Source organism: Rhinatrema bivittatum, chromosome 4 (genome assembly GCF_901001135.1).
Source record: "Rhinatrema bivittatum chromosome 4, aRhiBiv1.1, whole genome shotgun sequence".
Taxonomy (NCBI): Eukaryota; Metazoa; Chordata; class Amphibia; order Gymnophiona; family Rhinatrematidae; genus Rhinatrema; species Rhinatrema bivittatum.
The window spans coordinates 202,717,643-202,744,234 of record NC_042618.1 but is presented as its reverse complement, the minus strand read 5'-3'; the positions used below and the strand labels follow the sequence as shown (position 1 = coordinate 202,744,234).

General features: G+C 40.4%; 1 protein-coding gene across 4 annotated transcripts in view; it reads right to left on the bottom strand.

Moving 5' to 3' along the window:
- Positions 1–26,592, bottom strand: part of DOCK3 (dedicator of cytokinesis 3) — a 1,203,328-nt gene that overhangs the window by 34,277 nt on the left and 1,142,459 nt on the right. For 3 of the 4 annotated variants that reach the window (XM_029599541.1, XM_029599542.1, XM_029599544.1), the window contains one exon: positions 380–618. In XM_029599541.1, coding sequence (XP_029455401.1) covers positions 380–618 — 239 coding nt within the window. The remainder of the gene's footprint in view (positions 1–379; positions 619–26,592) is intronic. The other variant, XM_029599543.1, reaches the window with a different exon arrangement.

The window sequence follows — 26,592 nt, the reverse complement described above, 5'->3', positions numbered from 1 at the left end:
AGGGACGCATAATTTCCCGTAGTGCCTCCTTTTACCACGGCAGCCCATTTGCATTTTGCATTGGGCGCCCCGGAGAGGTGGATCGGCACATGTTAAGGGAGCAGGCGCTCAATCACGACAGCCCGTTTAATGAGCGCCAATATTGCATCAGCCTGAAAGTTAGTCACATTTTCTGCCTTTACAACCACAAAGTTAAGCACACATGAGCATGTTTTCTGTTACAGCTACTAAGTAACATACCACTATAAGCACACTTACATATATGCTCACATAAACACACGTTTGCATGCTTTTGCACATCCATTTGCACAAACACCACTTTCAGCCATGCAGCATGGCACACACATGCACACATACTCACACACATACACACTCTTACTTTGTTTCTGAAGCTTGCTGCCTTGCCCCGGAAGCTGCTCCCTCTGGACACATGCACACCACAGCTGTGGAAACGGGGCTTGGTATTTGGTGCACAGGGCAGGAGCGGTGAATCTGTTACCTGTCCATTTTCCATGATAGCTGTGGGGTACATGGCGCTGCTTGGCCGGTCCCGATGAGCCGGCAGTAGCATCACCATCTCCCGACTGTGGCGATATTTATCTGGCAAAGAGGGGGAACCTGGGAATAAGCATGAATCATCTCATCAGAGTAAAAAGGCCAAACACCTCTGCTGGACTATAATAGCTTTTCTTTCCATTAACAAAGAAATATCCTAGTGATTCTTTATGTTTTTCTAAAGATGATCATTTTATACCTTTGAGACCTTTAGGTTGCTTGTCTGCTCCACATATTCCAGATCAGATTTATTTAGCTTCCTAGTTAAAATCGCTTTTCAAAAAAGTAATTTTATACACATTATTTCACCAGCAAAATAGAATATGACTCTTAGGATGTGTTCTTTGTGGAGTAGACATCAGGTATCATCACACCAATGTGCAATAAATATCTGATGATGTTCCAGTATGCTGAGCACATCTGAGCATAGGCAGGCAGCAACAATCTGAAGGCAGCTGAGTTTTTGCAAACTATTATCAGCTGAGGGACATGATAGAAAGCAGCCGTATTAATGCCTGTTTTGGGCTATATAATGCTCTACAGTTCTGTATATAAGATATGGTATTTCCCAGTCTTTGGCTATATAATGTGGTGTGTTTAATACATGTAGTAAGGGACTGGCTAAATGGTATAGGGTCAGATTCTGTCCCCTGTTGTTGCCATATATTCTGCCCTCAGAGCTTTCCCCAATAATCAAAACAAGTCAGTTGTTTACTCCTATAAGTCAAGTTTGGAGTTGGGTGAGGAAGAAATATAGATTGTCCCACAAAGTGTCTGTTTTCCTTACCATCAGAGGAAATAAATCCTTCAGGCTGGGGTTAGAAAATGCAGTTTTTCATGGGTGAGAAGTTAAAGGCCTTAAAAATATTGGACAAGTGTTGCTAGACTCTAGGGAAGGTGTCAGTTCTTTTCAATATTTAAAGGAGAAATTTGGATTGGAGCATAAGGATTTTTATGCTTATTTGCAAATGCGACACTATATTGACTTGCTATTAAAAATAGAAGGGACACTTTTCAAGCAGTTAATTTTGAGGGGGATGTTGTGAAGCTTTGGCCCTAAACTGGTTTACTCTCAATACTATACAAAAATCTGGTGAGTGAGCTTGATGTGGATCCAATTTGCCCTATCACAAAGAAATGGTCAAAGGATATTGGCAAGCAAATTCAGGATTTGTGATGCTCTCTGGAATATATGTATGAGTTGGTATAAAGTGCAAATTTGCAAGAAACTCAGTTTAAATTTCAGCACAGACTATATATCTACTTCCTGCACGCTAAGAAGGCCAAGGTTTCATAATCAGGGCAATGACCCAAGTGTTGTAGCATGGATGGAACCTATTTTCATTGCATATGGACTCATAAATTTATTAAACTTTTTGGGAAGAAGTATTTCAACTTATTTCTTACCAAGCAGGTCACACAATACATATGGATTGCAAATTGGGTTTGTTAGATAAGTTTCACAGTTATGACTTGCATGATGTTGACTTCTTACTGTTCATGCAAAAGTCTTGTATAATGTATTGTGACACAACGGATCTATAAAGTCCCTCCAAATCTAACTATGTGGAGAATTTAAATTCATAAATTAATGATAATGGAAAAGATGTCCTTTCTTCGAAGTATGGTAGTGCGATACCAGAAGTTCTTAAAAATCTATAATACATTTGTTGACTCACTTTCTTCTAGGCTGTGAAGTGCAGTAGTTAATTATGAAAGTTTGATGGCTGATATAATTGTGGTGCATAGTGGGCAGGTGAGTAGGAGTTGGGGAGGAGGGAAGTTATGGGTACCATGTACAGGGTGGGTACATGCCTTAACTGTACTGATTTGGTTACCTGTTTCGTGACATTGCCACCACCATCAGATACTCAGATATGCTGGGCCACAGCAACATTACAACATTGTGGTTCAGTTTACTGCTGAAGTAGAGTCTTCACTCCAAAGTTCCAATAAAAAACATATGACAGCTTCCTCTTTAACAGCATAACCTGATGTCCCTCCCTCATTTAAATTTATTTTTAAATTTTACTGTACATCACTTAAAGCCTTATGAATGGCGATTAATAAATTAAAAAAATAAATAAAAGTATGCCTTTTATAGTACTGAGGCTTCCTAGATGTAGAAGATTGTTCCATCATTGTCGCTGATAATGTAAATAGAGCCATATAATGATCTTTAATAAGGTCTACTGTTTCTTTCACTTTTTCTCCAAAGGGATTACCCTGTATAATGGACATCAGCAAATTTTCATGTACATCCTCATGAAGCCCTGAAACTCTAAGCCAAGTTAATCTTCTTGCACCAATGGCTTGGGTACATAGGGCGAGGAATGGTCAGCAGAAAAAAGGAGATGCTATTGCCCCTGTATAAATTCCTGGTGAGATCTCATTTGGAATATTGGGTGCAATTCTGGAGGTCGCAACTTCAAAAGGATTTAAAGTGGATGGTATCGGTCTAGAGGGTGGCTACTAAAATAATCAGTGGTCTTTGCTGTAAAGCATATGGGGACCGATTTAAAGATCTAAACATGTATACCTCAGAGGAAAGGTGGAAAAAGGGAGATATTATAGAGACATTAAAATACCTCCAAGTGAGCCTCTTTCAATGGAAAGGAAGCTCTGGAACGAGGGGTCATGGGATGAGGGTGAATAATTAGATTCAGGAGCAGTGGTGTAGCAAGAACTGATATTTTTTGGGGGGGCCCAAATTTAACAAGGGCGGGCAGTAGGCATACAGGTCTAAGTCCTACTAGTTGTACTCCTATTGATAAATAATGCCTTAAAATTGAATTTTCAAAAAGATTTAGATGAATAAAATTGGTTTTACATGAGTAAATGCACATTACCCATGTAAGTGGGCTTTTGAAAATTGATACAATATATACTATTGAATTATCCATAGGTTTTACATGTGTAAGTACACTTTACATGTGTAATTAGCTTTTGAAAATTGCTACGACAGTATGTTACATTTACACGTGTAACTCCTCTGACAATTACCTCCTTAGAGTGCACCTGACAATGGATTTCTAAATAGTCGGCAACAGCCATCATGCATCATGAGTGACACACTAAAATACTTTCAGTCAATTATTTCAAGCACTTACTATTATTAAAAATGCCCTATTATTCTGTATTAATTTATTTTATATTTATTGCAGTTTATAAATACACATCATTTAAAAAGTAAATAAAGAGCACTTAACAGAAACATCAGATCCAGTCAATCACAAAATAAAACAATGTATTCTTTTATGAATTATTTTTCTAGAAAAATGCAGAGAATATCTTAACTACAATAAAACAGCAATAATCATAATAAGCATAACAACTTAAGATTTGTAGTAGGTGCAGAACAGAACTAATATAGTTCATCTCAGAACCCAACATGCACAAAAAATATATTCAAATTCTGATCACCTCAGTATCAGCAAAACAAACTCCTTCCCACTGCCAAACCCTTTAAAAAAAACAAAACAAAAACTTGGAACTTTGCCACACCATACCATAATAGCACTAACTCTCAGGACTCAAACAGCAGCAACCTTATCTATGAAAGGTTAGCAATGCAAATATTGCACCAGGCCCTAGAACACTAATAAACCACCTACTAGGCAAACAGAATAACCAGACTGCTACATATCCCTTCAGAGAAACTACATGCTAGCATTAATACTGCACCTCAGTCATACATGCAGAATACAGATAGACCCTTAACTAATACAGAATAAGCAACCACAAATTAGAAACAGAAACATGCAGACAAAACTGAAATGGAAAGCCTTTGAAATCAAACTTTGTTTACAGTGGAATACTAAATAAAAAGCAAAATACAAATATATAAGAAATACGCATTCCCAAAGATAGCATATTCCAATTGCTGAAAGTCAAAATAACAATGTTTTAATCTTTGTTGTCTGATCTTATGTTTCTCATCAGTTGATCCTGGTTTATTTTTTCCACAAGTTTTCCTTGTCTGTCATTTCCTAATTCCTTTTTTCATTCTGTTTTTTTTCTCTCTTCCTTTTTTCTTTCCTTCCTTTCTCAAATATACACACACACACACACACAGGCTCTCTCACATGTTCTCTCTTTCATACACACAGCTCTCACTCACATAGGTCTCTCTCACAGACTCCCACTCTCAAATCTCTCTCTCACAACACACAGGCTCCCTCTTTCACGCAGGCTGCCAAACTGACATACTCTCTCACACATGAAGACTCCCACTCCCACACAGGCTCTCACTTTCATATAATCTCTCTCACATACAGGCTCACTTTCCCATGCACAAACACAGGCTCTTGTTCTTACATGCTCTCACATGCAGACTCCCACTTCCTCTTACATACAGAAGCTCTCACATGTTCTCTCTCACATGCACTCTCCCACGCCCACATGCTCTCTCTTACTCATACGAACACACAAGCTCTCCACTCCCACATGCTCTCTCTCTTTCTCTCTCACACACACAGGCTCTCCACTACCCATGCTTTCTCTCACACATACGCTCTCTGTCAGGGCCTCCCCCCATCACATGGCAGATGAAATTTAATGTGGATAAGTGCAAAGTGATGCACATAGGGAAAGTAATCTAAATTGTAGTTACACAATCTTAGGTCCCATATTATGAGTTAACATTCAGAGAAAGAATCTAGGCATCATTATGGACAATACTTTGAAATCCTTGGCTCAGTGTTCGGCGTTGGTCAAAAATGTTAAAAGAATGTTAGGAATTAAGAAGGGAATGGAGAAAAAACAGAGAATGTCATAACAGCTCTGTTATTGCTCCATAGTGAGAACACACCTGGAGTACCATGTACAGTTCTGGTCACCGCATCTCAAAACAATGTAGCTGAATTGGAAAAGATTCAAAGAAGGGTGACCAAAATGATAAAGTAGATAGAATGTCTTCCCTATAAGGAAAGGCTAAAGAGGTTAGGGCTGTTCAACATTGATAAGAGATAGCTGAAGGGGATTATGATAGAAATCTGTAAAATTATGACTGGAATAGAAAGGGCAAATGTAAATCAGTTGTTTACTCTTTCACAAAATACAAAGACTTAGGGACATTCCATGAAGTTAGTAAATTGCACATTTAAAACAAATTGGAGAACATATTTATTCACTCAGCCCACAATTAAGCTCTGGAACTCATTGCCAGAGGATGTGATAAATGCATTTAGCATAGCTGGGTTTAAAAAAGATTAGGACAAGTTCTTGGAGGAAAAGTTCAACCAGATTTAACCAGGTAGACTTGGGGAAAGCCACTGCTTATCCCTGGGCATCTTACCAGGTACTTGTGACCTGGATTGGCCACTATTAGAAACAGGATACTTGGCTTGATTGATCCTCGGTTTGATTCAGTATGGCAATTCTTATCTTCTTATGTACAGTATTAAGTGCTGCCACTTGCTCTTCCTTCCTCTTTTCAATAGGCTGCTGGTCATCGTCACAAAGAGGTGGAGGATGTATTTCAGCTGTGTCAACTGAGCACATACATGATCACTTTAAATGCTTCTGATGTGCTACCCTAGCATTGGCACTGAACATTTTAAAAATGCAAGCCTCACATTTTCATGTTCTTTGCTTAATTGAGACCAGTCAGATGTCAGGGAAGGCACCAGCGTAGACTGAACCAGGGTCAGCAGGGAAGGCAAAGATGAGAATCTTAACCACTAAGGTAGTTGGTGAACCTAAGGCAAATTGAGCCCAGGATCATGAAAAGACTCTGAATTGAGTGCATGTATGCATGCACACAGGTCGCAACCTTCACACACATGGCAAAATATAATGTGTGCAAGAAAACCCAATGTTATTTGCATTATACTGACTCATAGTGCATACATTTTTGTGCATGTAACCTTTCAAAAATGAAAAGAAAGATTGGTTTCAACCTAGCCATTCGGCATGCTCTAATGGCCACGGCCAATGATCTGGCTGTGGTATCAAATGATTTGTATACTGAGCAGAGAAGATAACATTTACACTCTTCTGCATCTCAAAGCACCTGCAGATATTCTGACTGGTCTCTTTCCCTCTACTCTAATAGGACTTCAGTTTTTTCGTTGCAATTGTGCAAGTACTGCAACATGTAAAATTGGTGGGCCATGATGTGGACACTGATCTCTGAAAAACCTTTTTCCTGAAATTGTCCAACAGTCTAAGGTCTTTGCCTGGTAGAATGTTGGAGAAAATCCTTTTCTTCTTTGCTCATTTCAGCGATAATTACACTATGACTGACTGGTGTGCTAGCTGGACTACCCTAAACTCTGAGATTTGCTGAAATATGTGCTTAAGGTCCAGCTTCCTGGCTACTGGGGGCATGATGCTGGATTTTCCCCATATTCTTATTTGAAAATCTGGCAGGATAAGAACCTAAGAACATGCCATACTGGGTCAGACCAAGGGTCTATCAAGCCCAGCATCCTGTTTCCAACAGTGGCCAATTCAGGCCATAAGAACCTGGCAAGTACCCAAAAACTAAGTCTATTTCATGTTACCATTGCTAGTAATAGCAGTGGCTATTTTCTAAGTCAACTTCTCCTCCAATAACTTATCCAATCCTTTTTTAAACACAGCTATACTAACTGCACTAACCACATCCTCTGGCAACAAATTCCAGAGTTTAATTGTGCGTTGAGTGAAGAACTTTCTCAGATTAGTTTTAAATGTGCCACATGCTAACTTCATGGGCTCAATGTGGCTTCAGCTGGAGTTTCCAGGATCCGGAGAAATCCAGAGACTCCAGCACATAGGTCTTTGTGCTTATGAACATTAATTCCCAGTGCCTTCCTCAACTTATCCAAGAATTTAGAATAGGAGAGGTTGTCTGGTGGTGAAGAGTGCTCCAGGGGATCAGATGCGGAACAAGGGAATCCCTGATGATCCTTCCTTAGATTTGAGAGGTGAGAGAACACAAACCCAATGATTAGGGCATGGTCCTCAGTTCTTGTTGGGGGGGGGGGGGAGGGGGGATATTTCTGGGACATGTCCTCAGACTGGCTGGACTTCGCACTGAAAGAATGGCGAGGACTAGACTCTACTTCTGGGATCTCTGATGGGCCTCTTTCGGCATGGAGGCGAGAGAGACTCCCCCTGGGGAAACAAATCTGACCCTCTGGACAAGTGAGGTTGACGAGTGCCATCCTTGTCTCTAGCTGCCAGTGAGGCAAAGAAAGTCTTCACCAGTTCTGCTGTGTCCTTTGACCTGGATTTGGGGGAGAGACATCTTCTTACAAAATCAATATAGGCTCGCCTTGCTGAGAAACTGCCTCTGGATTCCAGGAGGGGGCCCTTTCCTGGAGCAACTGGACCAGTGGATACATGGAAACTATTGGTATCACAGAACATATGGGTCTGGCATCTCCAGGTGAAGTCCATGCTCCAGAAGCCTCAACATAGATACTGCTCTGGAAATGGGGGAAGGTAAGTGAAGTAAATCCCCTTTGGGACCTCCTGCTATCTTCAACTGTGTCAAATGCATCGATAGAGCCAGGGAGTGATATGTTGACATGATGAACAGCTGCATCAGCTGATCTGAGGTCTGATGTCATGAATCGTCAAGGGCTCATGCATTGATAGTGAAAGTGGTTCTATGGTGACGTGCCCTGATGGCACCAGGGCTCAATACATCGGTGAAGCAGAGTGCAACAGAATGGAGTCCAACCTCAGTTCTGATGGTGCAGACTGCAAAACATGGCACCACTTCTTCATATGACCCACTAAGCTCTGCAGGGCCTGTGGAGGGCTTAAGGATCCTACATCTGGCACTTCTATGCTTTGTTCAACTTCATTGGGGAAGCAGGCTCAGAAGTCTGTACCTCAGGAGCCCCACTCAAGGAGCCCCTGCTTAATTCAGCACCAGGAGAGCTCAAGGAGGCTCCACTTCAGCTCTTCACTGACCTGCTTAGCTGCTCCAGCTTCCACGTTCTGGACCCTTGAATTCTCAGAAACATCTGGCCACAGTGTTAGGTGCAGTGTGGTCTGGCCCCAGACACAGATAGCAAATGTCATGGCCATCGGTGATGGACATCTTTTTTCCACACACGCAGTTTTTGAAGCTACTGAGTGCAGCTTTCTTAAGAGTAGGACATGATCTTAACCTTTTTTTTTTTTGTTGATAGCACTGAAATGTGTAGTTGAGGAGCTGCTGAGACAATCAGGCAACTTCAACAATATCATTGAGAAGCAAAAACAGAAAACTAAACAAATTTAGAAAAACTAAGATTAAAGAGAAAAGTACACTTCTGTGCAGCAGCTCAGATGAAAAAAAGACTGAGGGGCTCACAAGGCAACTTCCATGCATATTCAGTAGGGCAAAAGCTCTATGAGCTATGAGAGAAAGGTCAGTTTGTCACCGTTGGCCGATGTGCATGTCATGGGTAATTTAGCCCTGCTTGTCCTCAGAGAAAGCTCATATTTAGGGATGTGCATACAAAAAAAATTGTTTTGGTTCATTCATTTGTTTCGTTGGGACCCATATTCGTTTCATTAGTTTCAAAACAAAAAAAAATGTTCGATTATTCATTTCATTAGTTTAATTCATTTTCCATTAAAACATGAGAGAATTATTACAGTCTATAATAGGCTCTAGAATAGTAAATTTTATATCAGTTGTAATGAAACTTGAAAGAAGAAACCATCAAAAGGTGGAAAGAGTCGCACAGTAGTTTAGAAAATGGCAAAGTGTCATTAAAAAAGTGGCATAAAGTAGCCTAAAGTCTGCAAAGTGGACGAGGATTATGGGATTGGCAGGAGTTCTCTAATGCAATGTAAGTGAAGTGAAGAAGCAGTAAGAGGAAGAAGAACACCTCAAGGTTTAGAAAGAGGATTGTTGCCCAACAATAGTGTCATGAACAGTTGATGGCAGCATGAAAGGCAAAGTGCCACCAAAAGTGGCATCAGGACCCTAAGGCAATATGAAGGGGGAATGAAGCAGAAAATGTAGCAGAAAAAAATCCTAAGGTACAGATAAAGGGACCAAGAATCAGAAAGAGTAGTATCATGATAAAGAATTCAAAAGCATGGGAGAGGTACATAGCAGCATCCCAGATTGGCAAGAAGTCTTCAAAGTGTAAGAGCTAGAGTATGCCAGGAAGATACAGGCAGAAAGAAGTTAAGAATATAAAGGTGTAAAATCTGTGCATGGCAGCAAGGCTGAGCAGCACAAGGATCTGAAAGTGTAGGATAAGGGACAAAGTATTAAGGCAGAGTGGCATGGGAGATACCAGTCATTCTGTTGGAGCACACAGAGAACCATAGAGAGGATGAATGACTTCCTGTCAAAGTATGGCTGCACCAGGACGATCCACCAGTCCAGTAGGATATGTTTGTGTCACGGAGTAAGCCACACACGTCATAGTTAGGTAGTAGGTAGGTATCCAAATCCACAGTACAAAAGAACTGCTAGTGGGCTATGAAATCAGTTATGGTTCATGAAGCGTGGCCACAAGTGTGCAAAAAAATGGATAGCCATGGCAAGAGCAAGAAATGGCAAGAAGGTGAATACCATAGATGAAGAGTGTTTTAGTAAGTTTGTAATGTAATCTATGGCTAGGGCCTCAGTGGTAATGATTTGAACATGGCATGCATAGCTGTGACAGGCCTCAGTGGTTAGGTTTAGAAAATGGCATGCCATAGGTGTGACAGGCCTCATTCTTAATGGTTGGAACATGGCATGCCATATCTGTAATGGATAGGCATCAATGTTAATGGTTGGAACATGGCATGCCTTAGCTGCTGTGGTAGATCTCATTGATAATGGTTGGAATATGGCATACTGCAGCTGTAAGTGGCAGGCCTCAGTGGTTAGGATTGGAGTAAGCCAGGCTGATAAAGGGTAAGTTATCCTTAAGTGGCAATTTTTGTAGACGTGGCAGAGAATCTCAGTGGAGTCATGCCCCAGTGATATTTGCCAAACACCACCACTGAGAAATGATCCCACTGACATCCCTGCTTGCTTTGCCTCAATACCTCTTTGGTAAACACCACCACTGAGGCATGATTCCCCTGTCTCCCCCCTGCCTGCTTCGCCTCAACAGCTGTTTGGGGTGAAGCTGGCAGGGGAAGTCATGGGAATCAGGCTTCACTGGTGAGGTTTGGTAAACACCATTGGGGCATGACTCTACTGAGATCCTCTTGCCTCTTCTACAAAAATCACCACTTAAGAATAACTTATCCTTTAACAGCTTGGCTTACTCTAACCCTAACCAATGAGGCCTGTCACTTACAGCTGTGGCAGGGAATGCTGGAGGAGAACACTAAAGTCAGTAGCAGTGATAGCAGTGAGATGTTAAAAAAAAAAATTGTAAACCTGTGCAAATTAACACAGTGTGACAGCAGCTATCAGGATTAGAGCAGATGGAATGTTTCTAATCTTGAACCAAAGCACTGTTGATACAGAAGACTGTAGTAATACAGAATTCTAAGACAACAGCAAAACATGATGGATCCTCCACAAGTGAGAGATAGAATCCAACTGCAAGATGAAACAGGACTGCAATACAAAGGATGGAAAGAAAATTCAGTGATTCGCTGATTTAGAAAAATGCTTCCCTCTGATGTGTTCCCTTGCTTGTTAGTCTGGTTTCCTTGACAACACATTCCCAGTTCTCCTGTGACCTCACACATGAGTCATAGGCATGACAGCTGGTTGCTATGGAAACTCCCACATGACCTGCCCAGCCTCAAGAGTCTATTGTTTTAATGCAACCAATGCTTTTCAATGGGGAAACATAAACGGATGAAACAAATGACACATGTTTCATTTATGGGACTTGCTCATACGTTTTCAGGGACAAACGAATCAAATGAATATGGTACATTCGTTGCAGATAGGCTATTCATTTTAAATGAATGCACATCCCTAATATATGTGTGTAAGTGAATAACCCCTTGTGGGGCAGGTTGGGAGCAAAACAGACAGTGTTAATGCAGTGACTGTGTGGTAGCTATGCCATACATTGAATAATTTTTTTTCATGCTGTGCCAAATAGGGTTTGTCTATCCCAAACATTTCCCCAACAAGACCTTTTCATAACAGTTACTGTTTGAGAGAACTTAAATATCAAGTTCTATTTGCCAAAGGGAGGCTGAAATTGGTAGAAGAGAATTAACTCCTTTGCTTTTCAATTCAGGGTTCTAGTAGTTCTTTAGGTTCTGGAGAAAACTAGGATTCTTGTAGACTGTAATATCATTTATTAACATGTTCATTTTCGATTAATATCTAATGTGGTCTTGAAAGGTCAGGTGCTACTTTTTTTTTTGGTCCAATACAAAGTATCACAACCTACAGAGATTTTTGTTTTACAAAGTTATTTTTAACTCCCTTTGGTGTATGACACTATATCATAACGCTATAAACTTGCAATGCTGCGTTCCAAGAAGGCCTGTGTTTAGCTAGGTTAAAGTATTGCATTTAATTCTGTTAAAAGGCTAATAACGTTTAGTACAGTGATTTAAAAGTAATACAACATATTTATTCAAAGCTTTTGCAGAACAAGAAGGAATGAATGCATAATTCTCTGAGATCTCATATACTTATTGACTTCCAGTTAATCATACTATTGTAAACTATATGAAATACTTTGGGAATTTTGGCTCTACATTACTCCTTAGCTATTTCTGACTATATTACGTTACGTTAGAGATTTAGGCACCCTCCTGGACAACCAGCTAAACCTAAAAAGGTTTGTCAACAATACGACAAAAGAGGGCTTTTTCAAATTACAAGTACTTAAAAAGCTTAAACCCCTCCTGCTCTTCAATGATTTCCGCTTGGTTCTGCAATCAATCATACTCACCAAAGTTGATTACTGTAACTTGTTGTTGTTTGGGCTCCCAGCTGTCACCATTAAGCCACTACAGATGTTACAGAACTCAGCCGTCAGGATTTTAACGAACTCAAAAAAGAGGGATCATATCACACCTATCCTTTACAACCTCCACTGGCTCCCGATCAAATATAGAATCATCTACAAAGTGCTGACCATCATGCACAAAACCCTACACAACCTTGCTCCAATCAATCTCACCTTCCAGGTTCGCCCTAATAACTCCACTAGACCAATGAGAAGAGCTTACCTAGGCACTCTCTTCGTCCCTCAAGCTAAAACATCTCTAAGGAACAGGGCCTTTTCCACAGCAGGTCCATCTCAATGGAACACTCTCCCACCAGACCTCCGACAGGACCCCTGCCCAATCTCCTTCAAGAAAAAACTAAAAACATGGTTATTCAACCTTGCGTTTCCAGAACCCGCTTTTTAGCTAATGCATTCTCTCCTTTTCAGCAACATATCTCTGCTCATTCCTCTTCACAAGTTTGTTTTTTTTTCTCATATTTCACTTTTAGCTTCTCTAACTTATGTTCCCTTGAAGAGACCTTCAGATACCCTTTGGTCTTATTCTACCTTTCTTTCCCCTTTCCCTAGCACTTCATCTCATTTATTCCACCCTAATTTAGATCCAAGTTCAATTATATGGATCAATCGCTTATTGTGACCTTTATCACTATGTAATTCTAATTGTTTTACTGGTTAGTTAACTTTATAACTATGTTACCCAGAGTTTTCTTATATGTTCATGGTTCAATGTATAGCCTACAGGCAAGTTTTCGTTCTTTGTAAACTGGTTTGATTTCTATCTAATGAAAGAAGATCAGTATATAAAAACTAAAAATAAATAAATAAATAAATAAATATTGCTGTTTTGTATACAAAATTTAGCATAGTTAAATTAAAAATTTGAGGAGATGTAATTAGAATCAGGGCTTAAAAGTATACATTTTATTTTTTTTCTTAACTTTACTATCTTTTATTTATATTTTTATATTGTATATTATTTTGTATTTTATTTAATTTAATTAGTAGCTGTTATCTCCTATTTTATTTTGAAAAATTGTAAACCGTTTTGGTCAACTACTGTTTGTGAAAGACGGTATAGAAATATTTTTAAATAAATAAAATAAATAAATAAAAATAAAAGCCTGTGGCTCCCTCCAAAACCCACTATGCATGCACACAATTTGGCTAGGAGGTGTCACTGTTAAACATAAACAATGGCTGAGCCTCCCTACCCCCAGGGGCTGTGAACAAGGACCTTTTCAAGAAACCATAAGCTGAGTTGGTGCTCCAACATAAATCTGATGGGTCCTCTGCCACAATCAAAATGTTAACATTTTCTAGGGATGAACTGAGGGGGTCTCATACAGAAAAATCATTAAGATTCACTAGACAGAAGTATTATGAACATAGTGAAAAGGTGACTCCTTTGTTGGCTAAAGCCATTAGGGAAAGGGTGAATGGTTCTGTTATAATAGGTATTCAGGGCTATGTTAAATATCTTCCATCTGAGATTAACCAGCTTTTTATCTCCCATTTTTTACAATTATTTAAGGCCCTGCCTGCACCCACTGAAGCAAAACTGCTATCCTTTTTGGATCCCCCTTGGTCTGCCAAAATTATCTTAGGAAGCTGCTGAGGCTCTTAAGAACCCATTACTGTGGAGGAAGTGAAAACCATTAAGAACATAATAATTGTCATACTGGGTCAGACCAAGGGTCCATCAAGCCCAGTATCCTGTTTCCAACAGTGGCCAATCCAAGTCATGACTACCTGGCAACTACCCAAACATTAAATACATCTCAAGCTACTATTACTTATTACCCAAAAGCCCTCTTTTCCCTGGTCTCATCGCTCACCAAACCACCTTCTTCAACGATCCCAGATGACAAAGCTGCCACTAAAGCTTCCGAACTTGCCACATACTTCAAAAATAAAATAACAAACCTACTCGCCTCCCGTACAAGCAATAAAGTTCCTACCCAACATCATTCATGCTCTCCTAGTCTACTACTCAGCCCAATATATCCTCAACTTTTCTCAGCCTCCTCGCCACAAACGGCCCGCTTAGAATATTTCAAGCTTACATCTTCTTTAGAGATTGAAAACCTTTTAAAGAAACTCAAGCCATCCTCACACCCTCTTGATGCAATTCCAGCTAACCTTCTCATAACCTGCGCTAAAGACGTCGCTAAGCCTATCACCCCAGATCATCAACGCCTCTCTATCTCAGGGCCTGGTCCCTGACCCCCTCAAACTTGCCATCTTAAAACCCTTATTAAAGAAACCAAATCTCTCTACAGATAACCCAGCAAATTTCCGCCCGATTGCTAATCTTCCGATCATTGCCAAAATCCTGGAAAGAATAGTCAACAAACAGCTCTCTGAATTTCTTGAAAACAACAACATCCTCTCCCCGGCTCAATTAGGCTTTCGCAAATCCCGCAGTACCGAAACTCTTCTTTTATCTCTGTCAGACAACATTCTCATGAATCTAGAAAAACAAACATCCCTGCTTGCTCATTGATCTTTCGGCCGCCTTTGACACGGTCAACAATGATTATCTCATCGAAAGACTATCCGAGATCGGCATCAAAAACAAAGCTCTAAACTGGTTCAAATCTTTCCTCCAGAACAGATACTACAAAGTTAAGATCAATAGCAAAGAGTCACCACCGTTCAGTTCCACATTAGGGGTCCCTCAAGGCTCTTCGCTATCCCCTACGTTATTCAATATCTATCTTCTCCCGCTTTGTCATCTCCTTTCCAATCTAAAGTTAACCCATTACTTATATGCAGATGACGTCCAAATCCTTATTCCTATCACCGAATCACTTCAAAAGACCGTACTTTTTTGGAACTCCTGCCTCCTCTCCATTAACAAACTCCTGTCTAACCTTAACCTGATACTCAACACTGACAAGACAGAATTCCTCCTGATCACTCAAGATGGCACCCTTCCATTGAATAGCTCTCACCTTCCATTGAATAGCTCTCACCTTATGCCACTCCCAATTCTCTCCCCACGGGTCAGAAACCTTGGGGTGGTCATGGATAACCATCTGAGCTTTTCTGATTTCATCAACACTACGGTTAAAGAGTGCTACTACAAACTCCAAGTTCTAAAAAGGCTTCGACCCCTCCTTCATTTTCACGATTTCAGGTCAGTGTTACAATCCATCATCTTCTTGAAAATGGACTACTGTAATTCACTGCTTCACGGTCTCCCAGTCTACACCCTAAAGCCTCTTCAACTGTTACAGAATGCTACAGCAAGGTGTCTCACTAAATCCAACAAAAGAGATCATATAACACCAATTCTAAAGAAGCTCCACTGCTCCCAGTCAAATCTCGAATCCTGTTTAAACTTCTATCAATCACCCACAAAGCCATATTCAACAACACTCCACTGGACCTCAGAATCCCTCTTCAGCTTCACACCTCTTCCCGACCGCTAAGATTAGCACAAACAGGAACTCTACATGCACCTCCCATGAAAACATCTTTAAGTAAAAGAGCTCTATCCACAGCAGGCCCCAACCAGTGGAATCTGCTTCCTCCGGAGCTAAGGCTGATACATTGCCCCAACACGTTCAAAAAAAGACTCAAGACATGGCTATTCGGTCAAGCATTCCCTTAACTTACTTAGTCTTCCACAGCTCCCATAGACTGTTTTCATACTGTTGACGTCCAGAACCTATGCTCATGTTTTTACTCATCAATAAGAAATTTCTCCCTCCTCCCCCCCTCCACGAACAACCTTCCTTCCCCCTCCCCCACCATTAGCAAACCTCCCTCCCCATGCGCTAGTTTCGCTCTAATAGTGCATACTGCTACTGTTCCTAGTTATGTTATGTTATATTATCCAAGTTGTTCACTCCCTTGTTCATTGTAAGACATATTTTGTCATTGTTTTCTACTTGTTATAATGTAAACCGGAGTGATAAGTAATTCTGTTACCTGAACTTCGGTATAAAAAAAGTAATAAATAAATAAATAAATAAATAAATAAATAAAAAAAAATAGTTTATGGATTTTTCCTCAAGGAACTTATCCAAACCTTTTTTAAACCCAGTTACACTAACTGCTGTAACCACATCATCTGGCAATAAATTGCAGAGCTTAACTATGCATTGAGTGAATATTGATTTGTTTCAAATAAGCTACTTGCTAACTTCATGGAGTGCTCCCTAGTTCTTCTATTATCTGAGACAGTAAATAACCAATTTACATTAACTTTTTCAAGTACTTTCATGATTTTGTAGACCTCTGGCATATCCCCCCTCAGTTGTCTCTTCTCCAAACTGAACAGCCCTAACTTCCTTAGCCTTACCTCACAGGGCAGCCATTCTATGCCCCTTATCATTTTGGTCGCCCTTCTCTGCACTTTCTCCAGTGCAGCTATATCTTTTTTGAGATGCGGCAACCAGAATTGCACACAGTATTCAAGATGCGGTCTCATCATGGAGCAATACAAAGGCATTATGACATCCATCGTTTTATTTCCCATTCCCTTCTTAATAATTCCTAACATTATGTTTGCTTTTTTGAACGCCACGTACACTGAGCTGACAATTAAAGCTCTGACTTCTGGTAAAATTCCAGGACCCGATGGATATTTTCTGGAATTTTACAAAGCTTTTCTGGACATGTTAGCTCCTTTTCTATGTGATCTTTTTAATTATATTAGATAGCCTAATGTTTGTATTGGGAACCTTACTGAAGCTTTACTTTTTTTGATTTACAAGAAACCTAAAAATCCATTGCTCCTGTTATCATTCTATCTGGCTAATAAACACTGATATGAAAATTTTTGAAAATTTTTACAATTTCAGATAGAAAGTTTGGTTTCAGACTTGATACATCTCAATCAGACAGGGTTTATTAAAAGCCATGCCTCCATCAACAACCAGGTGGCTCTTAAATATCATATACTTTGCTAAAAAGAGACAGGTTTTGGGAGCTATATTATTTATTGATGCTGGTAAGGCATTCGATGGCATTTCATGGACCTTTTTATTTAAAATTCTTCAGTATTTTAAGTTTCCTAGTGACTATAATTTCTGGATACAGGCATTATATTCTCAACCAACATTTCAGGTCCTGACAAATGGTGTGCTTTCAGAACTTTCTCCATAAACAAGATGTATCTATTAAATGGAAGGTCATCATGACATCAGTTGCCAATAAGCCGAGTCCATTTCAAAATAAGGCACAGATCACAAATAAAAAAACCCCCAATGCTCCATGGTATAATGAAGAATTTAGGAAAACCAAACATTTTACATAGAAGGGAACATAAATGGAGGAAATCTCCCACTGAACAAAGTTTAGGGGCTTACAGATCTCTAAAAGCAGATTTACGTCTGCTTTTAGCAGGCGTAAATCTGCCAACAAAGGTAAGGAGGGGGTTTAGATAGGGCCGGGGGGGTGGGTTAGGTAGGGGAAGGGAGGGGAAGGTGGGGGGAGGGCGAAGGAAAGTTCCCTCCGAGGCCGCTCCAAAATCGGAGCGGCCTCGGAGGGAACAGGCAGCGCGCGCAGGTTGCACAAATGTGCACCCCCTTGCGCGCTCCGACCCTGGATTTTATAAGATACGCGCGGCTACGCGCGTATCTTATAAAATCCAGCTTACTTTTGTTCGCGCCTGGTGCGCGAACAAAGGTACGCAATCGCGCAAATTTTTAAAATCTACCCCAATATGTCACTAAAAATGATCAAAAAAGACATTACCTGTTCTCTAACAAAAATACTCAATCTACCACTTCTAGAAGGATATTTAGATAAATCACTAAAATGTGCTTCTATTAAACTAATTCTGAAAAATAATTGCATTGACCTCCAATGACTTTGTAAGTTACAGATCGATTTCCACATTGCCTTTTCTTTCAAAAATAATTGAAAAAGCTGTTTACAACCAACTTTCAAACTATTTTGAAGAACATTAGATACGCTACCCTAACCAGTTCGGTTTCAGAAAAAAAACACAGCAGTGAATCTTTATTATCATCAATGACAGATGTAATCTGGTGTGGATTTGACACTGGACAAAGTTATCTACTTGTTCTAATTGATCTATCGTCAGCATTTGACACTGTAGATCATAAATTACTCATTACCAGGCTCAATGAAATTGGGATCAGTGAGATTGTATTAAAATGGTTCACTTTGTTTCTCAATGACAGGTCCCTTCAAGTAAACATTCAAAATAATTACTCCACCGTTAAGCATATTAAAACTGAAGTACCTCAAAGGGCAGCATTATCCGTAACTCTTTTTAATATTTATTTACTCCCACTATGCAAATTACTGTCTAGTCTCAGTTTAAATTATAGAATTTATGCAGATGATATTCAATTTTTCATTCCCATTGACAGGTCCTTTGCACGCACATCAGCTCTACTTAACATTTACTTCTCTGCCAATCAAAAACTACCACCACACATCTAACTAGGAAAACAGTACTGAATCCAGTTCCTAAAATTAATCTGGACTGTACCACCATCGAAACCGCATAGTTTGAAATACGATCTACGTTTATAAAGCCTACAATATTTATGTTGACAACCACATGAATCTTTGGAAACTCTGTTAAACATCAAAACTTTGTAAACCGTTGTGATGGCGAAACCAAACGACGGTATATAAAACTCGATAAATAAATAAAATAAATAAAATATGGCAGCACATGATTTAGGAATAATTATAGATTCCAATTTACCAATGTCAAAACAAATCAAATCTATAATAAAATCTGGCTATCATGCATTACATATCCTTAAAAGACTAAACCCTCTATTAGAATTTGAAGATTTTCATACTATTCTGCAGACATTTTTTTTTCTAAAGCAATTACTGTAACTCTTTACTATTAGGCTTAACTACAAGTTCACAAAGACCTTTACTATTATAAAATGCTGGAGGTCACGTGACATGATGGAGATGTAAGATATGAGTCTGATCAGCTCTGGGTCCCTACTTCCCTTTTTGCTTTAAAAATGGGCTAATTGAATCACATGCAAATACTGGGCGCTTCATTTTAGACAAATCTGGTGCAGTCAAAGTGCAAGCTTTTTCAAAGGAGATTGGGAGGTTTTATGGCCTCAAAACGGCAGCGCCAGGAGAAGGAAAAAACTAAAGTGGCAACACAGAAAATGTCGGTTCCTCTGTCTCCGGAATCGGGGCAATCCAGAAGTAGCATCGGCAGATGTGGTTGCTTTAGAGTCCAAGTTTGAAAAGGTTTATGCTAAATTTGATGAGGTATTTGCACTTCTGGCCAATTCAAATAAGGAAATGCAAGAGATGCAGCAAAGATTTAACCGATCGAGTGCACACCTTAGAAACAGAGATAGTTTCCCTTAAAGCAGACCGTGATCAGCAAGCTCTCAAACTCGTCGATCTGGAAAATAGGTCACAGAGGGGCAAGTTGTACTTTATTGGATTCCCTGAGCGTATCCACAATCACGAATTAGCTGAGGTTTTAGAAGAATGATTGCTATGTGCACTGCCACTTAATAAAAAACATGGCGAACTTAGAATTGAAAGGGCTCACTGGCTAGGGCCAAAAAGGAGAGTCAATACTGATTTTCCAGGAATACTCAGCACTAGTTGCCACAAAATGCAAGGCGTTTGCACCAGTTTGTGCTAAGTTAGTCGAGAAGAAAATACAGTTCATGTTATTATTCCCAGCAAAACTGCAGATCATTCATGGAAATAAAACTCTGTTTTATGAATCGGCTGAAAAGACTACAGCATTGGGACACACACAGAATTTGGATAGGACATGTATCATTCATTGTTTAGATATGCCACTTGGAATGTGCCCAGGATAGGGTCTGTATATAAATCTACAAAATACTGCAAGTCTTGAGACGTCAGAAGGTGCAATTGGCATTATTACAGGAAACACGGTTGGATGAGAAGGAACATAACAAACTCCAACAGAGCTGGGTCGGGGACATTTATTCCTCCAAATCTCCAAATAAGAAAGTGGGGTTAGCAATTCTGAAAGGGAAAGAACTTCCCTTCCAAGTTACCAAAATTATAACAGATCCAGAGGGTAGGTTTTTGTTGATTGTGGGAACTTTATTCAGTCAGGTTATAACTATTTGTAAAGTTTATGCCCCAAATACATATCAACATTCCTTTTCCATAAAGTTGGTAAAACTATTAGCCATTGAAATTCAAGGTCTTCTTCTGATAGGCAGGGATTTTAATTGTGTTTGAGATTGGAGTATAGATAGGTCCTCAGGAATTAACATGGTGGGTGATCATGCGTCAAAAGGATTTTCTTATGTCTGTAATAGGCTGGACCTGGTGGTCATTTGGCAAACGTTGCACCTATCTGATAAGGAATATACACACATCTCTAGAGCTCATGAGTCACATTCACGCATAGACTGTTTATGGGGGGCCAGGTTTTCTCAAAGGTAACTTGAGCACAGATAGAAGCCTTAGAAATATCAGATCATTCCCCTGTGTGGTTGGACTTAGAAGGATTTTGTCCCACAGAATCGAGGATACAATGGAGGTTCCAGAGATATCTATATAAAGATTTGAGATTTAAGGAATATATAATTCAGAAATGGGAAGATTACATAGCTTTTAATGCAGCCCTTAGAAATACACCAATACTTTTCTGGGAAACAGCAAAGACAGTAATAAGGGGAGAGAAAATTTCCTATGCAACAGCTCAGAAGAGGGCATTTTAGTCCATATCATGACAGTGGACACTTCTTTAACAGCTCTCTTAGAATAATTTACCATTTATGGGAGATTAGCGGGTTTTAAAACTAATTTAGACAAAACAGAAGCCCTACCACTCCAGGATGAAATAAGAACTTTACATGGGAGCCATTTTCCTTTCAGTTGGGCCCAGGGGTCTTGTTGCATAGAGATGTGACTAAGGTACATGGGGTGAATTATAAACGTATGCTGTTACATACCAGAAATATTTTGCAAACTTGGGCCTGGATTTATCAAAATGCGGTAAGTACCACATGTGATAGCAAAAGGGGCGTGGTTTATGCAAAAATTCAGTTTATTGCAATTTGTGCTAATTAGCTATGCAAAGAGCTAAGTTAGTGCACATTGTGATAACATTATCTGAATTTGTGATAGGTGTCAGACCTGTTGTATTTCCTGCATATGACCACTGGGTGGACCATTTTTGAGAGAGAGAGAGAGAGAGAGAGAGAGAGAGAGAGAGAGAGACTGGCCATAATGTCATCCCCATAGGTAGGTATTTGTATCCCTATGGTAGGCTCACCTAGTAACTCGAGGTGGGGTTTAGGTATGAGTGTAGGGGGTTAGGGGCCACTTTGACATTCTATGTGACACATATGAACAGAACAGTGGTCTCTTGTGAAGACTTGATGAACTTCGGAGTGAGGAAACTCACTCCAAGATGAGATTTGTGCAGTGTTCTCTCAACCTAGCTTGATGGACTCTCTACCTGGGTAACATCAAGCTAAGTGGAGAGAACATTGCCCAAATCTCATCTTGGAGTGAGTTTCCTCACTCCGAAGGTCATCAAGTCTTCACAAGAGACCAATGTTCTGTTCGTATGTCTCACTTTGAATGTCAAAGTGGCCCCTAACCCCTACACTAATACCTAAACCTCACCTCGAGTTACTAGGTGGGCCTACCATAGGGATACAAATACCTACCTATGGGGATGACATTATGGCCTCCCTCTCTCTCTCTCTCAAGCCTTCCATTCACCTCAAATAGGCCTTACGGGAGACATCACAAAAGGCAATGAAACCTTACATCACGGCAGCTATCACACAGCCTAACGCAATTCAAAGAGGTGTAGTTAAAATCGGCATTACGGCTGTGCGATAGCTCTTCACAGACAGGCTAACCCAGTCCGCTCCTAACTCCTCCTATTTTCTGAATTTGCATCGCACCATACGATATGGTGCTATCGCATGCGTTAAACACATTTTCGCATGCGATAAGCCCTTAACACATGCGAAAACGCCTTATCGCATTTTGATAAATGACCCCCTTAGATGGAATATCCCCTTTCATTATTGGTGTGGGTAAATCTGTATCAGATGATGATACTTCCAAAGTGGCTATATTTGTTTCAGACAGTACCAATTTGGCTGAAAAAAGGGGAAATTGGAGGTATATAACAACAAATGCAACAGTTTATATGGCAAAAGGCAAAACCTCATATACAGCTTGCTACGTTAATAAGGAAATGGGAGCAAAAAGAATATTCCTGGCTCTCACAAATTTTTAAAGAATGAGGAAAAAAGGGATTATTCTTTATAAAACATGCTCTGACAGATGAGGGAAAAATATTATCCTACTCCGAGATTTGCCGACAGTTTGAACTCTCTCTGGTGCATGGTTTTTCATGCATTCAATTAAGACACTACTTGCAGTCATTAAATCTTAAGACCTGAAAGGAGAGCGACAAGAGATAATGTTAGAAATATTTGACTTAGAAGGCCCTACCCACCAGTCTGTCTCTTATTGGTATAAAACTCTGCATAACATGCAAAAAAGATTAGAATTTCAACAAGTAGCGAAGGGTTGGAGGAAAGAACTTAACATGGAGATGTCAGGGCAATTTCTCTGTGTGAGGATTGTCTGTGTGAGGATTCCTTCTCTTACGTCAAATGTGTCTTTGAGAGAAACTCAATATAAGTTTCTTCTCAGGGCTTTCTGCTCCCAAGCTCAGGCATATAGGAGTAACTTAGTAATGTCTAGTCTTTGCGTGAAATGTAGACGGGAAATAGGAACACTGGGCCATAGTTTTTAGAGCTGCTCTGTTTCACAATGTTACTGGACAGCAGTGCAATGGCACATTTTGAAAGTAACTGGTGTAACACTTGCCTTAGATGCGAGAGTTCTATTTGATGATTTGCAAAATACCACATTTCCATCAGGCTACACAAAGTTGTGGTGTAGGATATTATTGCTGATGGCAAAGAAATGTATTTTACAAAAGTGGATGACGTCTGAGGCACCCAATTTAGGGCATCTTAGGAATATGATTTCCCAGATGTCACTTAGAAAAATATATTGAAACACTGGATCTTTCTAAAAATTTGGGATTTGTACTTACAATATTTGCCACCCCATGCCAGAAGTTTGATTTTATGTTCAAACAATTTTTATTGAGTAAGAAACAAATACATTCCACCCAGGCCGTGTTGACACTTCCACAGCCCAGGAACTTATTACAAATAACAGCAAACAGTAACTCATTTACAGATATGGAAAATCCCCCACCCCGAGACAACCCCCCCCCCCCACCCCAGGCTCCTGATTTCCTACTCCTCACGGTGGAGGTTGAGCGATACAAGATAACAGCTGACCACTTGTAAAGTTCCGTAGATCCCTGGTCTGACTGAATCCAACTGGTGAGTGTCCCCCTTCAGTCATTCAAAATCAAACTCCGCACCTTGGGGGATAGCGATTGTATATAGACATCCCACGTCTTCAAAAATTTGCGGTGATGTAGTGGTGTGAAATTTGATTTTAAATGATATAACCCTATAATTGCAGCTGGTAGACTATTAAATCTGTTAAGAAACTAGATATAGTTTCGGAAGGTGAAGGGGGGCAGGGAAAGAAGTTTGAGATAAGATGTATATTCATGTAATAAAAATGTTGTATTAAGCCTGAGTTGGGAAGGACACACCCACTCAAGTCTTTCACTGAATGTTTTGTGCTGCAAATGTTTTAATAAAACAGATTTAAACATAAAATGCTGCAGCACACGTCCTCATGGGCAGTAATCAGTTTGACCATATCATCCCCATATTGAATACTCTTCCCTGACTACATATTCAGTATCGAGTGTAATATAAGGTGCTTTCTTTGATTCTTAAAATTATCAGTAATGAAGGCATAAACTGGATTGGCACAGCATTACACCTATATGTTCCCTATAGAATGCTCAGGTCATCTAATACAGGTTCTCTCAATGTTCCTATTGTAAGTTCTGCACACTTGGGTGAGGTTTGTGAGAGAGCCATCTCCACTGCTGGAGATGATTGAAATGAATGATGAATGAGGAATGAAATGCCTGAAAAACTGAGACTGTATCATGACTATACAATCTTCAAATGAGAATTAAAGACATGGTTGTTTAAATGTGCCTTTAATTTTAAATGAGTAATCCATTATGAGGTTTCGTTCTTACAACACACACATTATTGCTTGTTTTTATCCCAATGTCATATCTGAGTGAGAGAAGTGCATTTTTGAGAGTCATTATGTTTGTGATATATATATTTTTATACAACTTTATTCTATTTTTTTATCTTAATTTTCATCCTTATTTAAGTTTTATATTTTATTATTCTTTTGTTCATTATGATATCCTTGCCTTTGTAATTTAATATATTCTGAATGTTATCTTTTGTAAACCACCCTGATCTACCTGGAAGGACAGTATATAAATACTATTGTTTGACTTGGCTATCAAGCTTCTTGTGCAGGCAATCAGATGTTCCCCTTCAATTCACTGGTTCACATTTTTCAATTACTATGATAAAATATTATTATATGCTGATGATACGCTCCTATACCGTGATTTGTTGTGTTCCTTTCCAACTCTGATGGAAATTATGGACAGATATGGTTTTCTCTCAGGGTGTGTTGTTAATTACTCTGTATGAAATTCTATTGCTCGGGCCATACAGGATATTACTGTTACAATTCCTGGTCTCAAGAAGCCTGTTCCTACCTTCCAGCACCGGGGCCCGCGCTGCAGCCCTTCTCTCTTTGGCCACACATGGTGGCCGCCGCCACGGACCTGTCACCTCCTGGCTTGGCCCAGGACTGCTCCTAGCCCTCCCCTCTGCGGCGGAGTGCCACCGCTTCAACCTCCACACGGGCAGCCTCCCAGCCACGGCGAGGGAATGACGCCATGCCAGCCATGCTGTCGCAGCCAACCTGCTTGGCCCGTGCTCCTAGGTGCGGGTGTGCACTGCCGGCCGGGATTTAAAGAGGACACAGCGGGAAAAGCTCCCACGGCCCCTAGTGATGACATTTCCAGCCTTGAATATATAATGCAAGCTCTGACAGTCAGAGCTTGCCTTGGCAACGGGTCTCCTCGCTCTTGTTTGCTTGAGTTCCAGAGTTGCTGTTCCAGTTCCTGCATTCTTGGCCCTGCACCCATCTCTGGCTCCTGCTTCTGCTCCGGATCTCCTTGTTCCAGTTCCCGTTTGTTCCTTGCTTCCTCGGACAGATCTCCACCTGCCTGACCTCTTGGTCTGACCACGCATCCTACCACCTGCCTCTGACTTCTGGACAAGACCTGACCACGCATTCTGCTGTCTGCCTCTGACCTCTGGAATGGACCTGACTACGCATCCTGCTCTGACCCCTGGACCAGGCCTGTCCATGCTCTCCGCCGCCCGTTTTGTCCGCTGCACTGGATCTGACTCTGACTCTGCCTTTGGCTTCGGATCTCTCTCTCCTGGCTGCTACCGTGCTCTCTTGCCAACTCCCTGGGATCATCCACGCAGAGGCCCACCTAAAACCAGCTGGCCCCGGTACCCATAGGCTCAACCTGTGGGGAACGTAGGCTGGTAGTGGCAAAGCTCCTGCTGGCCTCTACTTCCCATCTGGCCTCGGCACCCGACGGTGGGGACCTGTGGTTCCCCCCACAGGTGGTGCCAACACCACCTCGGGCCAAGGTTCCACGATTGCAACAATTACCAAGGGAAGCAGACCTTTTTATTTTGCTGAAAACAACATTAAATACCTTGGTATTTAGATTTTAAAGGATCTCACTAGGTTATATAAAGAGAACTATACGCCCATACTGGATAAAATCACAGTGGATCTGGATAGCTGGTCTTCTCTCCCTATTTCTTTGCTGGGGAGAGTAAATTTAATCAAGATGTTTATTTTACCTAGACTAATTTCTCTGTTTACACATGTCCTATACAATATTCTGGTGGCCACTTTTCTGAATCTTACAAGCCGTATATCTAGTTTCATGTGGAAGGGACGGCCTCCCTGGCTAAACTATTCTGCCACGACAAAATATAAGATATGGGATGTGTGAGGCTGCCAGACTTCCCATTGGTTCTATTGGGCATGCTGTTAACATGCCTGAGGGTTTGATTGAGCAAGTTCCTCCACAGTCAGGGCTCACTTTGGAAATAGATGGTGTCTGGGCTATAGTTTGTTCTCATTCTTGTAGATGCCTCCCCAGTATGCT